The following is a 19,142-nucleotide window of genomic DNA, read 5'->3' on the forward strand; positions in this document are numbered from 1 at the left end:
TGACCAGGGCTGAATATAAAAACAAATTCAGCCCTGCTAAAAGGTTACGTAGTATGTCCAAACCTCTAAGGCAACTAGCGTAAATGCTGCATTTGAGGCTGGTGTAATCCACACCCACTCAGTGTGGCACTTTGCCGCTCACTTTGTTGCTTCTGCAGCAAAGTGACCTCCACAGCAAAATGCCAAGGCCCTCCCCGTGGAATAGTGTGACCAGGCAGGCATTATCCTTATGACACAGGACACACCAAGCAGGCAGTGCATGTGCTCCCCATCAGTGCAATGGCCAGGCTGGAATTTGGCCATTACCATTTAAACAAAGTACTCTACCATACAAAGTTGTCACCAACTTTGTCATGGTCTATATTGGCTAACAGTACATACAGTATGATGTAAGATTTTAAACAAGGAGAACACTGTTAAACAATGTATTTATTTCTATCTTGAATAAGCTTTCCAATAAGGTGTTTTAAAGTAAACAATATATTGTTAACATTTCTTCTCCACTGTTTGGAAATACATTATTCAGTGCTAAATTTGTAATGAAAGAGGTGCTGGGGCTCAAGCAATGATTTAATTTTAAATTTTAAACTTATGACTTTCAATGTGCGGCAGTGTTATTGTCATTACCAGTTATCAATGAGAATAATACCATTGCACGTTCAGTCATCACAAGTTTATTTGAAAGAGTAGCCTATAGTACGTAGGAGTGTTAGATGTTTACAATCACGTATTCTATATTGTATACAAAGTAGTAGCTTGTGCAGAAAAATAAATTAAAAGCAACTACAGAAAAAATAAATTTAAAAAGTCTGAATATATTCTCTAGCCACTGAGCTATCCACCTTTGCTTTCTCCCCAGTGTTATTACAGAATATTATTCTCCCACCTCCCTCTTTCCCTGACCTCCTGTAACATACCTCCCCACTCCAAACACACAAGCATTGTCCGTTCAGCTGAAATAACCATAACTGTAGTATTATATTGTACTAATACTTACAACCAGGGCTATGGTACATCACAGTAACAACTTTTAAATAAAACAATAATCAATAAAAGTAGTTAACTATGTCTACTTTGTTTTCTATATTAAGGAGCATTGTTAATAGAAATCAACAAATTATACGGTATTTCAGTATGGACTAACCAAATTTAAAAAAAAAAAAGATTTAAGATTTTTCCTTACCCCAATTCTGCAGTGCTTGAGAAAGATAGCTTGGGAAGGAGGGAGAGCTCAGTGGTTTGAGCATTCGCCTGCTAAACCCAGGGTTGTGAGCTCAATCTTTGAAGGGGCCATTTAGGGATCTAGGGCAAAAATCTGTCTGGGGATTGGTCCTGCTCTGAGCAAGGGGTTGGACTAGATGATCTCCTGAGGTCCCTTCCAACCCTGATATTCTATCCTCCAATAGGATACAGCTTTGTGCTTTACTTCTCCAGAAAAATTAATCAAATAGCCATATTTGCAGACTATCTTCCTTCTCTTTGCTTCTTGTGTCATTGGCTCCTCTGCAACATCTGGGTGCCCAGCTCTGAAGGCAGCGCCACCGCTAGCTGCAGCACAGTGCTGCTGCTGGTGGCAGCGCTACCTTCAGAGCTGGGCAGCCGGAGAGTAGCAGTGGCTGGCCGAATGCCCAGCTCTGAAGGCAGTGCCATCGCCAGCAGCAGCATAGAAGTAAGGATGGCTTCTGGTATGGTAATGGGACCTGCAGGATCCCAAACCCACTGCAGGGCTCTACACCCTACCACTTCTGGTTCATTCACCCCATTTTCCCACCCCCTGGCTTTGCACTCTGGCCAGCTGGCCCGCTCATCCCACCCTGGTAATGGCCCTGATGGGTAGTACTGGGTTGAGAATTTTAAGAAAAACACATTCCAGAGCAAAAAATAGACTTTTTTTCTTTAATAACTGATGCAGCAAGCCCAGAGGTGCCGGGGCTATGAACTGCCAAGCCTAGAGGTGCTTGGGCTTCAAATTAAGCACTGACAATACTGTGGACATGATTTAACTTCCACTTCCATCAGATTTGCTCTGGTGAGATTTGGACTACAATGTAATTATTTCTGATTAAGGCCTAACGTACCCTTAAAATGTAGGGCAACTCAGCTACAGCGCTCAGGAACGTGAAAAATCCAGATGGGCCAGAGAAATTAAAGCTAAGCTAGAGAACTGCATTGCACCAAGAGTACTGAGGTTTTATTCTTTCCTCTCGGGGTGACATCCGATCCAAGACAGACATTATCAATCAAACCCAGCACCCCTGAGCACTGTAGCTATGCCAACCTAACCCCTGGTTTAGGTGCAGCTAGGTTGACAAACCTAGTCACCGTAGTGGGGAGGTGGAGATCCTACAGCAATGGGAAAACCCCTTCTGTCACTGTAGTCGGTGTCTACACTATGGGCTCGGCATTGTAGCTATACCGCTACAGCACGTGTAGTGTAGGCATGGCCCAGGACTGGTGTGAGCAAGAGGAGAGCCATGCCCTAACTTCCTGATCATCCTCCAATTTATAGTGAGTCATCTTTAGTTTTATTATATTATGGTCTTATGTCTTGAGGCTCATAATGTATACAGAACCATGTACACTAACATCTATTGTAAGAATATAGATTGCTACATTCGTTTTCATGTTGTATTATGCATCCAGATTATCACATTTCATTGTCAGAACATTGTATTCTAAAGTATTTGTACAATAAACAAAAAAAAAACAACAAAAAACCCAACAACCACAAAAACAGTTAATCCAGGTGCATTCAGATAAATAGTTAGCTAAAAATTACATAAATTCAGATAATGTCTCAGTAACACAAGCTTATAATGAGCTAGTGCCAGTCTAGCTTTACTAATTAATATAAATCATTTCAGTACCACCAGATCTTAAAAAGGCCATAGCTGGTTTGTGTTAGCATACTGTAATGTTATTAACATGTTGCATGATGGCACCTTGAAAATGTTCATTACAAGCATTTCAGGCAGAGAGAGTCATTTGGTACATATATACACTATACAAGGCAAAATCAGGTTCTTTGTTTTTGCAGCTCTCTCTCTAGCTTGTGTGTGTGTTTTTATCCTTTCTATAGTAATTATTTAAAAAATTACAGATAATCCTGGGGAAATACCCTGGTTGATTTTTTTTTAAAAGTAATTATTGTATGAAAGACATTAAAATTAACTAAACACAAGTTTTCCAAGAGAAAAGGATGCGATCTCTATTGTTAGAATTAGCTACAGATGATTTGTCTCTACCAGTTGATACCATTATGACATGATAGCTAAAACACACACAAACTCCAGCTTCTAAAAAGACCTGGGGACAGGTCTGAGAAGTTTTAGAAATGTGGACCTTTCACCCTAAAGCTGCTGTTTGACAGCTTTATAATTGTTTTCTAACACTTGCATTTTGTTAAAAGCATTTCCTCACTTTTGGGGGTATTTTCGGTAAGATTTAATATTTTTAATAAGAACAGAATACGAGGAGAGGGATGCCAAGCATTGTACAGAGAAAAAGATCCTCAGCTTGCTCGGAACATTGAATTAGGAATCTGTATCTTTCTGTTTCTTCATTTCATTTATGTGCAAGTTTACTAGACACACTGGACTGGTTTGAAACCTCCCAATGACGTCAGTGGGCCAGAGAAATTAGAGCTAAGCTAGACAGCTGCAATGCACCGAATCTACTGAGGTTTTATTCTTTTCTCTCAGGGTGACATCCGAGACAGATATTATCAATCAAGCACTCCTGGCAGTGCACCAGAACAGTGGTGTTTTATCATTCAAAATGGGAAAAGCTGCAATTAAAAGCACTGTTCACCTTACTTTAGGAATATTTTGTTCAGTACAATCAACAATAAAAACAACATTATGAAAACTGCAAAGGGTAATTTATTAAAGTATTTAAGTATAAGAGCTGTTTACTACAATCTGGAAGCTTCATTTTCTTGGAGTCAAAAATAAAATTCCTAAGTACTAAAATTTATGAGATGTTTTACAATTGCTCTACAGAAAAGATATACATCTATACATTTTTCTATAGCTCTTAATATAAATCCAGTCAAGCAAAATGTCTGTTAGCTTTTTAAAAACATCTTTCTCTAGCTTTAACATTTCTCTTTTCAAAAAATATGTACACGTCAATTCACAGAGAAATGGTGCAATTCTATAATCTTTCGCTTGTCAAATATAAAACAAAAATCAAGAAGAAATGAAATTATGAGACCATTAGTTCTTAAAGAAAAAGACTCTTCTTGTCTTGTTATTTGTTTTGAATTGTTACAGTGTATTTACTGATTTTCCAATACTTAGGTTTAGCACAGACTGAGAGAATTCTAACAAATGCTTTGCTGTATTACATACTAAACCTGCTTTTATGATCATGGGTATTAAGGTTAGGAAAGATTACGTAAAGTAGTTTAAACCCTAAAGGCTAGATTGTGGCTTAAATTCCACAGCCCTGTGTGTGAGGTGGCAGCGGCACTGGGGAAGGTGTTTCTGAGAGGCATAATTGTTCTGGAGCTACTCCTTGCCCACAGTGGAAGGTGCAATCTGCTCCATTCAATTAGGAAAGAGCAGGTTGCACTGGCTCTGCTCTGTGGGCCAGTGTGGAAGAAGGGGTGCCCAGGGTGCCCCCTTTCAGCACCCTGTTTCCAAGACTGCAGTGACTGCTATTATGAACAGACCTTTCAGGGCTGTATAAGGTGTGGGAAGGCTTTTTGCTTGGGAACCTAAGAATTTCAGTCCGCATGTATGAAGATTCACACATAGAGTCCCAAAGTATCAGTAGATAGCTGCACATTCTCAGGGCAGTGGCATTTATGGCATATCAAGCAGACACCCTTTTGGTTTTGGGATCTTTCCATGGGAGGATTATCAGCTACATTCCTTTGTGAAAATGGAAACTTGGTGGAAGGGTCAGGACCTTGTGACATGGCAACAGCTGCAGGAGGAAAACCATGTGGGGAAAGAACACACAGAGAAATACAATGGTCCTCCATTCCTCTGTAGTCCGACTAAAAATAATCTCTCAATCCTGTAAGGCACTCATACAGTGTGGTGATGACAGGAGTATAAAAACCGAAACCAACAGCATGCCCCACACTAGGAATGCACCTGCTATTAAGCTCGCAGACTGGAAGCTTGCTGGCCCTCCACTGGCAGCTCCAATAAAAGCATATTGAGGAAAATCTGAACTGCAGTCTGTCAACCTGGGCCAGTGTTTAACTTGTATATGACCTGAAGTTCCACCTAGGGGTCCCAGTCATCTTTCAATTTTCTAAGTGCCAGATGGGGGAACTCCTAATTAACCTTCACAGGAAAATTATCTGAAGTTAATCCATATTTGCTCTGTCAATTGTGGAATGCACTCTCGGTCTGCACACTCAACCGCAACCTGCGCCTACAGTCCACAAAATGTAATTGCATATGATTTACTGACTGCCAAAGGGAAAAACAGCCAAAGGCCACTCGGCATTTCGTAACAGAAATGAGCCATGATGATCGGATGCATTTCCCAGCAGCGTCACAGAAAAATCAGAAGAGCTGGTTGTGAAGTTTAGAGTTGTATTTGTACAAACTCAGCCAGAGAGGGCCGACCCTTCAGTCTTTAAACAGAATGCCCACCAAAAACCAAATGAAATCAATTGGAGTTTTGCCTAAATCAGGCCTGGGAGTAAGGAGTGCAGGAACAGGCTAACAATTACTGAATTAATAAGAAGCTAAAGACTTGATAAATGCAGACAGCTCCCTCTTGGTTACATAGAGAATCTATAGATTCTCAAGAATAAGTTGTTCCACATCAAACTGGCTGTAGTTTAAACTCCAAATTCATCCATTTCAGATTTAAGCATACAAACAACCCACATATTTGACTGAATACCTACTTTGGGGCAAACCTTACGCAATTTTGAAGCTCCACCATCAAAACACAAAGGATATGTAGTATGGCTTTGGTGACACATTTTTCATAGGACAGGAGACTGTGGGCAGATTGCCAGTTTAGAGTGAAGGCTGCTGGCATAAGCTCTCTGGAAAATGGAAGTCTGCAATGCAGATCTCAGGGCAAAATTTTACCTTATGGGGAAAATCCTGTCCCTTTTTCCCCACAGGGAAATCCCGACCAAAAAGTAACAGAACTCGTGTGGTCTAATGCATGAACATGTGTGAATGTGTGTGTGAGAGAGACTGACTGACAGATGTGAAAAGGGGTTCACATCTTTGTGTTCAACAGAGCTGCACTTGATGGGGGCTCCATCTGCAGTAATGAGAAGGGTGATTTATGGTGCAGGCTGAGCATCCAGTGGGTTGTAGTTTGCGCATGCATGCATCCAGTGACCAAACCTGTGTCGGAGCATGTGTGCAATGCTGGCACTGAAAACAGCTGTTAGGAAGGCTACTCCAGCACAGTAGGCAGAAATGGAAGGACTGAAAATCTATTAGATTTTAATCAACCTCCCCCACCCCTGAAAAGGCAGCTTTGTACCACAATCAGGCAAGCCAGATAGATGGTTCCATTTGAACTGAACAAAGGGGAAGAGAAGATCAATGAAAGTAAATATGAGAAGGAAAAGCCTTTTTAAGAACATCTGCTGTAGCATTGCATCAACAGAAATTCCATATCAGCTGTACACAACATACTTTTTGATTAGAAAAGATATTCTTTCTAAGCAGTGAAAAAGTACCCTAAGATCAGAAAGCTTTTTCTTTCAGAATGAATGCCTAATACAAGATAAATGTGAAACAGTGTTTCCAAGTTATCAAAATTAAGATCACTAATTAAACAAACTAATTGACAGAATTACATAAATTGATATGATATAATTGATAAAACCTCAAATGTTGTAACTACTTTCCACTTCGGTGAAAGAACAACTTTTCAAATACCATCCAATCAGAAAGGAATTGCAACCAGATATCATCTATCAGTACAAGACAGTACAAGCTTTTCAAACAGCAAAAGGAAATATATACTTCTCTTTTAAAAACAATGATCAGACCAGCTACATCAAACATTTTATTGCTAAAGAGCCATATTTTAACTCATGGCATTATTTTCACTGAAAACATTTTTCAACAATGCATTCTTTGTCCTTTTTAAAGCCATATATGAGCATATGAAAGATATTTGGCTTTTCATGTCTAAACTGTGCCTACAGACTTCTGCATTATGTCTCTCAAACATTCTCTATGTAAAAATGATTTCTTAGCTGAAATTATCAGCTATTTATAGTAGAAACAGGACACCTTTACACAAGAAATTAAACAATGCATTAAGATTACTTACATGTTTTATTAAAGTATTTCTAATGCTCTGTCTCAAACCCACAAAAGCAAGAAAATGTAGAGCTATAGGAGATTTTATAATTAACTCTCACTGCGGTGCCTAATTAATGTGAGGAATGATAGATTTTTGAGTAAAGCAAGTGATTGTGATTCAAGACACTCAAGTTCTCTTCCTGGCGCTGCCACAAAATTCCCTATGTGGCCACAGGCAAGTCCTAACTGACCCGTACCTCATTTTTCTAGTCTGAATAATGGAACTAATAATACAGAATTTATCTATAGGGATAACACAAAGTGATAGTGTGTATGAAATACTTTCAGACCTACCTTATAACTGCCCATAATGGCATCAGTGTAAAAGACTATTATTGTTTTGGATGGCTATGCTTTGGACAACTGCTAACAGTACCACATTGCTAGGGACATTAATAATCTGCACAGGTGAGAGTACTCGGTTTCCATGTCTGGGCCAGGGAATGAGTTTGCATACTAATAAGGCTGCATACTAATATATCTGACTCAGAGGTACTTGCCTAGAACGTCCTCAGTAACTCCTGTTATGCATGGCCTGAGATGTTAGCTCCACAAATTATGCCCAATCTATAATTACGTAATAATCAAATACATTGTCACAATGGATTCATATCCCAGGATCCATAAGACTAAATAAAGAGTGAAAGGTTATAGAAGGTAATTAATGTGCACTTTCCAATTCCCTATTGCCAAACCATTTGAAGCACTTGACCCTACAAAGGGGTAGATTTTTAAGAAAAATTACTCAAGTAATCTCTAAATCTTTGCAGGATCAGAGTCTAAATGCATAGGGCTTTTTATAAACAAAAATAAAATAATCAGTCTCCATTATGAAGGAATGTCTAGCACAATTTCACTTTTTCAAACAAGGTACTTTTTGAGTTACTCTGCAGGAGCACAAAAGATGACCACAAAGCTTCAATTATTTTTGCTGTCCCATAAACTAAAACATAAACCAAATGTAGTAAAAAAATAGCATCCAGGTTGAGACCTTGCAATGCAAAACTCAAAAAAGGTCATTTTTTTATGGCTGAGTTATTATAATTTCATCAAAAACAGAGCAAGTGATGCTAATGAAAAGCTGTTAACTAAAGCAGACTGCCTGCTTCTAACTGCAGAATATTCACTGGGTGCTTCCAGGGAGATGGTTTGATAGAAAGTTTAATTATAAGCAAATAAGCATCAAAATTACACTTTTAACATTTTTCAAAGTTCGATATATATTTAAAATGACAAAAAATATTGTATTTACAGCGCTATTTTATGCAAAAAATGCCATCCTCATATTCAGCAATAGCTTTGCTTATAAAAAGAGTTAATTTCATGACTTAGGCTATTTTTTTTTTCATTTTACATCCTGTGTTTATCATTACTAGGATAAACAGTCTTACATTTGGGGACTGATTTTCAAGATTGCAAGGAGCACCTGCAACTCCCACAGAAATCAATGAGAGCTGCAGGTGTTTAGCTCCTCTCTGTTCTCCATCAGTTGCAAGCAAAGATTATACAAGTTTATAGTTTTATGCTGCTTTTCAGAGTTTCATCACGGAGTTTTTGTTGCTCAATTGTCACACAAGACAAGTGCCATTCAGGAGCTAAAAGTCTCTGCATCACTTCCAGAGATGTCAGAGTACAGGTTGGAAATACCCCTCCAGATTAGCACAGGATACAGAGTTACATCCCCCCACCCCCGGATCAATTATGAAAGATGCCCCTCTCCCAAATGTAATGATGTGCGGATGGGTGCTGATGACAATGGGACAGATTCTCTCATGCTCTATTTGATGTAGGATAATAGGTGGGGAAAGTCTGAGAGGCCATTGTGACTCCCTGATCCTAATGGCCTGCCTGTACCAGCTCCTGTCCCTACAATGCTTAGAGCGGGGCTGCTCTAAGATATGCTGCTAGTTTAGGGTTCTTACTTAACCTTAGGCCAGCTGAGGATTGGCAAAGCAGCTCTTTGTTTCGTCATGACCCTCCCTGTCCCATTCTTCCCCCGAACACCCCTCCTGCTGGTACAAAGACTGGGTCTAGTACATCACCACCACCATCAGGGGAATACTTTGCTGGTAATCTGAAATAGTTTTTTGGCCCCTTCATGCTGCATGAATGCAATAAAGGTGTCAGATCTTAATAGGGAATCTTGTTGAATACTTTGATATTGGCTGAAGTTAATATCCTAAGAGAACTGTGATTTTCATATAATGGGAACTCTCTAAATCAAACTAACTCCTCCCATCCCCAATAAATGCAAAGGGGAACCACTCAAATAATTCTGACTTAGGTCTACATGTGTTCTGCTAGCCCGGGCACCAACACCTGTCACTTGATGGATAAGAGCCACGTGATCTCTCGTTTATCTTTGCCTCGTGATTGCTCAGAGTTATAATCCTTTGGCTTGTCACTTAAATCTCAGTGTAATACACAGCTTCTTCCATGAGAGCTGTCACATTCGCTTCCTTGTGACTGACCACGTCCCCTGGTGTTACTGTGCAGCATGAACTTGCCTTCACACAGAAAGTCTGCAGGCTGTATGCTCATATTACATACATTCTGATGCTTCATGTGGTCTCGCGTTTGCCAAGCTCCAGCTGGGATATTAAAGAACACATATCTGGAAACCATACAAGTCTACCAATTTGAATCCCTTTCTGCCATTATCATGTGTGTAGAAATTTAAAGTAACTTAGTATAAAGAGACCTTTGCTACTAGTGTGTCTGTCAAAAGGTAAAGGACCTCTTGCACAACAGTTAGTTATGTCAGTTGTACAGCTAACACCAAAATTATATGGTTCCTGTGCCACTGAAAGCATCTGGCCAATTTGTGAGCGAACAAAAGACCATTTAAACAGTTGAGTCTGTCTTCAGGCAGCCAACAAACTCTGTACGACACAAAATGCAGAGGCTAAAAGTGGTATTTTCTGATTAAAACACCCAAATGGTGTTGTAAGTATAGCTAGCCCCAGCAATCCAGATCTGGACTAGAGTGTTCTCAGCATTAAAATTAGGGTGACCAGATGTCCTGATTTTATAGGGACAGTCCCAATATTTGGGCCTTTGTCTTATATAGGTGCCTCCTACCCACCCACCCCCAATTCCCGTCACGATTTTTCACACTTGCTGTCTGGTCACCCTAACTAAAATAAGCTTACATGACCCTTTAAGGAAAAAATGTGGTCCTGTTCAATTTGGTAGAAAGCCATATTCAAATAAAGTTTCACCTTCCTCTCTCTCTTGTTTGGGACTTTCAGTGGTCCTATCAGTTAGCAATGTTCTCATGCATGATGGGCATGTAATATTTTGCCAAAGCAATGGCCTTAGTAAAACCATTAATGCCATATCAGAATGGCTCATTCATCTACCTAGTCTCTGAAAGTGGCGAATTCCAAATGCTTCAGTTCAAGACACAGAACCTTCACAGTGTATCAGGATACACCATGGAAGAATATTCTTTTTCATCTCAGCTAATGATCAATTTATGAACACTTGCACAAGGATGGACGACTGATAGTCCTTATGTTTATTCTACCTAATAACTAGTATAAAATTAAGAAAATCCTATTTAGCACTTTGGGGCCTGATCTCCTTCAACGTTACTGGGAGTTGAGGTCACTCAGCACTTCAAAGAAAGCTCTTAGTACTTTGCAGGGTCAGACCCTCCTTTCCTCTATTCCTTTCTACACATGTATAGGTTGTTCTTCACTATAACGCTACCCCCATACTTACAATTGTGTCCCAATTTTCTACACTAAGCGTCCGCTCTATTGCCTCAATTTTTTCCATACTCCTACCTCTTTCAGTAATGTATTTTTCCTTCCTCCTCCTCAGCAATAACCTCTCCTCATTCTCCCTTCCCTGAAATATTGCTCACCGTGTACCTTGACTATCTTAGACTCTAAGCTCTGGAATAGGAAACATACCTTTAAGTTTGTAAAGTGTTGTGTACATTTCTGGAACTATAACCCTGATTTTTATTCAGAGCAAAAGAAATATCTAATCCTTATTCTGTTTGCTCATTAATAGCCGAAAGGAATGAGTTAAGTGTTATCAACACTATAATTACAATAAAAAGTAGTAGTACTTAAATTTTTAAAGTACCCTGGTACTTCATACATTAACAGCAAAATTGTGTCTTTGTCTAAAACTACAAATAAACAGCACATTATAACACAATAGAAATGAATATAAAGATGCATTATATGCTATAGGACATTGTTTTAAAACAATTTGTATGGCTTTTAAAAATAAATAATAATGACACAACCTGATGAAACTTCCAGTATTGCCCTAATAAGATCTCTTTTAGAATAGCAACAACAGCTGCATATCTGTTAAAACTATAACATTAGTTGACAGAACAGGGGTGGCTTGGAAAGTTACACAGATAAAACCAAAGAATTATGCTCAGGTGAAAAATATTGACTTTAGTGACTTAGTACAATTTTAAATTCAAGAATTAATTTCATACAAGCACATTTTTTTTGCAAAAAACATTTCCTTGATTGTCAAGTAAGCCTTAACAAATAAAAGAAAAAGGTCACTTACTTTTATACATTTAGACGTTAATGCATAGTCAGTGATTTATTCATGACATGATGACTTAGTATAATAAAAATGAACAAAGCACAGAAGGTTCAATTTTGCATTCCTGGCACCCCCAAAACTGCTATCAAAACTTATAAGAGGTTTAGGGTTGCCAACATTGCTAGAATCATAAAGAACAAGAATCTGTGGAGTAAAAGAAAATATTAGAAATAGCTCAGTTAAAATTATGCAACTTTAGGAAGATATTTCTTAATCAATATTCTTCATTTCACTTCTACTCTATGTAAATTAAATATCCTCCTAGCTCTTTTCCCCAGAAGAAGGTGTAGTGCATTGTTCTGGACAAAGACAAATAAATACCTACCATATCCATGAATGACGCCGATTAGGAAAATAATTTATATTTAACATCTTCAAAGATATTTCTCTTCCACTCTTCAGAATTCATTCAGTACATTTTTCATAAATTCCAAATTTCTTTCTTCTTTTAGTTTCATCGCTGGCACTTAGTTATTTCAAGGAGTTTTTATTCTTTGTGATTACATGTCAACTCCCATTTCAGGGTGGATGTCACTTTATATATGAATGCAAATGACTTGGCAATCAAAATGTAAGGGTACGTTTGGAACATCCTCTACAGACTCCCATATTTCTTCATTTATACCAGAGAAAAAAATATATATTCCTGACGAAACCTCGACTGCAGTTTCCTGCTTTCATTTGTGTATTCCCTTCCCATGATAATGAAACCAAAACAAGGAGACCATTTTCCAAACACAAGAAACATCCCTATTTTAGAATCCTGTTTATCCTCTTCATGTTGTATTCAATGCCCATTCACCAGGTTAATAATCCAATCAAAACGTTCTCTGATAAATGATTTAAAAACTAAGCTCCACGGTGCTCAGTCTCTCTCTATACTTCACATTTGTTTGTAGCTGTAGTACCTCCTGTTTGACCAGTTTTACATTGTTTAGCCTTTCAGCGCATGTTGAAAGGACACCTAACACACGGGATCAAATTTCTTGAATGACACACACAAACCGCAACAAAGAGGAAAACCCAGGTTAGATTATAAAGTTATTTTCATCACTAGAGATTACAGGGGAGGTAAAAGAAATGGCTCTGTTACAAAACTACATTATCATCAGTAGACAGGATGTACAATCACAGATGCTGTCTTTGTTTTATCCCTGTTATCCCAGGGTGCAGCTGTATTTGGAAATGGGGATCTTCAGCGCCCTTTTCTGCTGATCTTTTACTTCAGTTGGCGGGGTGTATTGCTTACAAGAGCATCCATAATACACTAGCCCTTGAGCAAGTTTGCCCATTGGTGCAATTCTGTGTGAGAAGTCTGGGCTCTGGTGATTCTCATTTTTGAATGTAAAATGGAACATTACCAGCTTCACAGCTAATTCCTGATGCTAAAAACATCAGAAACAACATAATTCCCCTGTGTCTAGGGAGGACTGGCACAAAGAAGCTGCGTAGGCAGACTCAGCATTCCCTGTGCACTAATGGATTACAGCTCTACATCAATACAGCAGCAGCAGCAGGGAGGCTGGGCCAGGTCAGTAGATCTGAACCACTGCACATTCACTTGCCGCATAGGGCAGCAGCATAGTGGGCCACGGCCTCTAATGCTACTAAAATGCAACACCGATGGCAATGTTTCTGAAATGGACTGTGGCAGATATGGCAATATCATGGACACACTTTACCGAAGCTAGGTTAAATCGTACTGAATTACTGTATGTCTTTTAGGAGTTCTTTGCGTTAAAAATGCAAATGATATGTATTATTGCAGGATTGTATGTAACATTCCTGGGTGGAGACACAACTAATGCAAATCTGGGAAGTGCTATGAGCTTCAAAGGTCTATTTGAAACAATTAGAGGAGATGTATGCAAATATAGCCCCTCCGGTTATGCAAGAATTCAGCCTTTTGAAGCTTTGCCTTGAGGAGGGTACCTTTGTCTGCTGATCACCTGTTGCATAAGGACAAGCTCAGAGGCCCATACTGTATAAAGATTCATTGGTTTGCTTGTTCAGAGCAAAGGCGGTTATTAACTTGTAACCACAAAAAAACCCAACAACCGTGTGGTTTGAAGGACTGACTTCTACCAGAGCACTTACTGGAGTTGGGGTGATCTCTGGTAAGCTTATTAGCATGCCTGTATGTTTTTATTAATTAATATTATTTTCATGTTTTCTCTGTAATGCTTTCATCCTAAGAATGAATGTGCTTGCTTAGGAAAATCTGTGTGGTACTTTATAACTATGGGCAAGTACAGAGTTTATAGCCCTCTGGGGAGAAAAGTAAAGCAGGCCTGCTTAGGCAGTCTGAGTTGCTGGGGAATTTACAATGTAGGCAGGGAATTGTGCAGTCTGGAAATACCTGTGTTAGGAGAGAATGAGACATATGTCTCTGCCCAAGACAGATGATGGCTGAGAAGTTAGAGAGCGGGTGCCCTTAGTGGACCATAGAGGGGGGAATACAGGTGTAGTTACCCTGAACTGTGACATGGCTGATGGCCAAACAATATCTGCTTTATTGGTTTTAATGCTTGTCATTTGAAACTGGGACAAAAATCCCATTGTGGATTTTCACATACTTAGAAAAGAGGAATTAATTAGAATTAACAGAATTACTTCTGGAAGAATTTTGAATGCTTCCTGTTTTGTAGCACTAGAATCTTCAAAATGGGTCTTCCTCCTCGCCACCCCAAACATTAAGAATGTACAAGTTCCTTTATGTGAGGTTTCTTTAATTAGGCTGGCGTGTACTGCCCAAAATTTCGTCTGCTGGCAAAAAAAAGTCAGTGCAGGAAAGAAGATAGGACATTAGGATTTTTTTCTGTTTATTGGAATGATGTCTACACATTTTGCTCCCAATATCAAAAATAACTAAGGGATTTCAAGGTCAGCACAGCAAAAGCAGGATTGGATTATAAGGAAACATCATTTGCAGGGAGCTGGTGATTTACAAATGGTCTTACAATTCATCAGAATCAAAGGTGATTCAAAAGGAAATGTTCTCGAACTATACAAAAGAATGTGGGCAGTCCATCAATGGGCTAACAGCATGAAAGCGACTGAAACAACTTCAGCCATCAGCTGAACAGCTAGTGGCATTTAATAATGAGTCACATACTGCAGCTGGGGGAATATCTTCCATAGGCTGACATCTGAAACTGGCGATGGCCAGTCATGCCTGTACATTTAAGTACTGAACTGTAATGGAATGGTGCTACTTATCACATTTTATTAATTGGGATTTTAAATAGAATTTCAAACATTTAAAGAGTTAGTATGTAATAATATTTCCAGTCCAAGTCATGACTTGAGGGACCAAAATATTTTGCAACCAAAGATTAGAAACTGAGAAAAGAAAATGCTGATTTGAAGAACTATTTAAGGATTAGGTTCAAGCATTAATCCATACCTGTTTGCACTGTTTGACACTTAAAATCAGTAAGTCACTTTATATAAGTGTAGGTATTGAATATTTGTGAAATTCCATAAGAAGTCACATTATATAAGTGTAGGTATTGAATATTTGTGAAGTTCCATAATTACTGATAATGCAATAAATTCCATAAGGAACTGGGTTTGCATATGGAGGTGGAGAGGTAATCAATACTCCAAATACTTTGCCACTAAACCAGTTGATTTTGTGCACCTCCATTACTATACTTTTATAAGAAGGGGCTTTTTACTTCTAAAATACTTCCAATCACACCAGCCACACCATCAGGGGATCATTCACCTGCACATCTACCAATGTGATATATGCCATCAGGTCCCAGCAATGCCCCTCTACCATGTACATTGGCCAAACCGGACAGTCTCTACGCAAAAGAATAAATGGACACATATCTGACATCAGGAATCATAACATTCAAAAACCAGTAGGAGAACACTTCAACCTCTCTGGTCATTCAGTAACAGATTTAAAGGTGGCAATTTTGCAACAGAAAAGCTTCAAAAACAGACTCCAACGAGAAACTGCTGAACTTGAATTGATATGTTAAACTAGATACAATCAATTTAGGCTTAAATATAGACTGGGAATGGCTGAGCCATTACACACATTGAATCTATTTCCCCATGTTAAGTATCCTGACGGCTTCTTGTCAAACTGTCTTAAATGGGCTATCTTGATTATCACTACAAAAGTTTTTTTGCTGACAACAGTTCATCTTAATTAATTAGCCTCTTAGAGTTGGTTGGGCAACTCCCACCTTTTCATGTTCTCTGTATGTATATAGATCTCCTCACTATATGTTCCATTCTATGCATCCGATGAAGTGGGCTGTAGTCCACGAAAGCTTACACTCAAATAAATTTGTTAGTGTCTAAGGTGCCACACGTACTCCTGTTCTTTTTGCCAATCATTTCAGACAACAAGAGAGAAGGTAGATTGTTTTATATGCAACTATTTATTAAGAAAAGATAATATGATGGTTACCATCTTTAGAAAGATTTTGAAGACATGACAGGGTATTGTCGCAAGCATGCCCCTTTCTGCCACAGTATGGCCCTGCCTGCACCATGCACCCAGTCCCATCCTGGTTCTCCCAACAGCTTATTCACAGCCTGGAGTACTTCAAGTAATGTCACCTTTCTTTATACAATACCGTCTCCTTTGGTTCTTCAGCCCAAGGCCATCCCCGCTTAGGCTTCCAATTCACCCTTGTAGGACACTCAATTCCTTTGGTTAAGGGAGGCCACAGCCGTCCTTCTGGGGCTGGGCTGAAGGAAAGTTCCCCTTGTCAGGCTCCTCTCCCAGCTGTCTGCCCTCTTTCTTCCTCCTTGGTTTTCCAGAGGCTTTTGTTTTTATCTCTGCTCCAGAAGGCCTGATTTCAGTCACATGCCCTGCCCCCATCATGTGACTTTGCTTAGTTTCTCCATATGTAAAGGCGTACTGGGTGAGTTACAGGTGAGGCTGAGCCATCATCCCTTAAAGGTCCACTCACCCTTAGGCAGAGGCCTAATACCTACAAAAATGAACAAATGCGTGTATACATAGGACCAGGTACATACGACCAGGTACAAAGACAGTGTGTTGTAAGCACATAACCTGGCCTAAGTTTAATTGACCAGTAAATGAGAGGTGCTCAGAATTTCTCAGATTAGCTCCATTAAAAAAAGATTACCATTTTCTTTAGGTTTTTCAAATGTCCGAGTCATTATCACTGTCTAGATTCACTAGATGATTTTTGTCCTGCTTGATTTTCCCTAGGATTCAGTTTGCTGAGTTAAAACACCAGAATAGCTAAATGATTGTGTTGATGGCACACTTAAAAGGCTGGAAAAAGAAGAAATGTCTTTGTGGTCCTTTGAACGAAAGCTCTCTTGATATTGTTGAGCCCCTGTCTGCAACCCTGAATGACTAGGTTTGTATCAGGAAAGAATAACAAGTGAGATTCTGATTGACTAATTTTTTAATTTTTTTTTAAAGCAGCTTGCAACATCCATGAAATTAAGAGACACGATCTTGAATGCCTGACTGAGTAGTTATTATTGTACCACCTCTTCTCTAGTGCTATAGCATCAGGATCTAAGAGGCATGTTCAGTAAAATTTAGACAGGTGATTAACATTTACATTCTAGAAAAAAAATTGAAGGAAGTTTCCCCATAAAGGCATAGAGGAGCATTTATTTTGGCACCTTAGATCTCATCTGAGTCTCTAGTCATGAGATCTCTGTTTATTATCCACCAGGTTCCTGTTAGGACAGTTTTAGAAAACACATTTAGTTTGGTGACTGGTGGTTTTCGTGTGCCACTGATTCTTTCCTCTGTCACCTAGCTTTGGTTCTGTGTTTTCTATTTGCCCCCATTTTGATAGTTTTGTCAGTTCGTATTTCCAGTCTTTCCTTACTCAAACCGCCTGAGCTTGGTGTAGATCATTGTAAAGAATGTGGCAGTGGATGGGCAGGCAGGATAATGAGACTTTTCTCTTTGGTTTTTCACCTATAGCTTCTCAGACAGAAGAATAATTATTCCGCACTAAAGAATCAGACGAAAGACTCCACAATTTGAGAAGAATGGCCCCAAAATTAGATCAAAAATGTAATTTTCAAGAATATGTTCAACATATTTTAACTTTTAACATACATCTGGTTCAACTGTTGCCAAGAACTCTACTTCCCCTGCCATTCTAAGCCCTGGTCTACACTACAGAGTTAGGTTGGTATAAGGCTATTTACGTCGACCTAACTCTGTAAGCATCTACAATAAAATGTTTTAGCTGCTACGCCGACTTAATAACTCCACCTCTGCAAGAGGCATAGTGCTTAGTGCCAGTGTAGACACTGCATGACTTATATTGATTTTAGTGGCCTCCAGGAAGTGTCCCACAATGCTCCACTGTGACCGTTTTGAACTCTGCTGCCCGGTGGCCAAGTACACACTCCTCCCCTTCAAAGCCCCACAAATTTTTGAAATTCCATTTCCTGCATGGAGAGCTCACCTAGCAACTCTCCAGGACACCTAGCAAGTGCCCAACTGACCATGCCAGCTACATAGAATCATAGAATATTAGGGTTAGAAGGGACCTCAGGAGATCATCTAGTCCAACCCCCTGCTCAAAGCAGGACCATTCCCCAAATGGCCCCCTCAAGGATTGAACTCACAATCCTGGGTTTAGCAGGCTAATGCTCAAACCACTGAGCTATCCAGCTGCAGACATGGCCCTGCTTGGAGCACACAGGAGATGTTGGATTTCTTGGGTCTGTGGGGAGAAGAGGCTCAGCAGGCACAGCTCCAGTGCAGCCATAGAAATGTTAATACCTATGAGCGGACATGGAGCAAGATATGGAGGAGAAGGGCTACAAGAGGGACCCACAGCAGGCGTGTGAAAGCCAAGGAGCTGTGGCAGGCGTACCAGAAGGCATGAGAGGCTAACAGTTCCTCTTGTGTGGAGCCACAGACCTGCCACCTTTAGAAAGATCCCACTCCCAAGAGCACCATGGATACTTTGAGGGAGCAGCTGTCACAGGCCCCCCACCGTGAACAGTGACAAGGAGGAAGAGGAGGAGGAGAAGTATGGGGGACAGGTAACCGGAGGGGATCCAATGGCACAGCAAGCCAGGACCTGTTTTTGACTCCTGGACAGTCCAGCCAGTCCCTACAATCCAGCACGGATTAGCCTGATGCAGGGGAAGGAACCTCTGGTAAGTATGCAGGTTGCTTTGTAATTCCAGGTGCACATCTGTTGACTTATTCTTTTTTTACTTATGCTTAGAAGAGGTAGTGAAACAACCAATAGAGGGAGAGTTGCTATC

At 39.7% G+C, this 19,142-nt stretch overlaps 1 protein-coding gene across 10 annotated transcripts in view; it reads right to left on the reverse strand.

Moving 5' to 3' along the window:
- The window catches only part of PDE4B (phosphodiesterase 4B), a 366,632-nt gene that overhangs the window by 124,808 nt on the left and 222,682 nt on the right, over positions 1 to 19,142 (reverse strand). The window contains exon 1 of one of the 10 annotated variants that reach the window (XM_039484827.1): positions 12,217 to 12,334. The exons of the other annotated variants lie outside the window; for them this stretch is intronic. Within the exon in view, the coding sequence (XP_039340761.1) occupies positions 12,217 to 12,263 (47 nt within the window). The 5' untranslated portion in view covers positions 12,264 to 12,334. Of the gene's footprint in view, positions 1 to 12,216; positions 12,335 to 19,142 lie in introns of those variants that run through there. 10 annotated transcript variants of the gene reach the window in all.

Source organism: Mauremys reevesii, linkage group 8 (assembly GCF_016161935.1).
Source record: "Mauremys reevesii isolate NIE-2019 linkage group 8, ASM1616193v1, whole genome shotgun sequence".
Taxonomy (NCBI): Eukaryota; Metazoa; Chordata; order Testudines; family Geoemydidae; genus Mauremys; species Mauremys reevesii.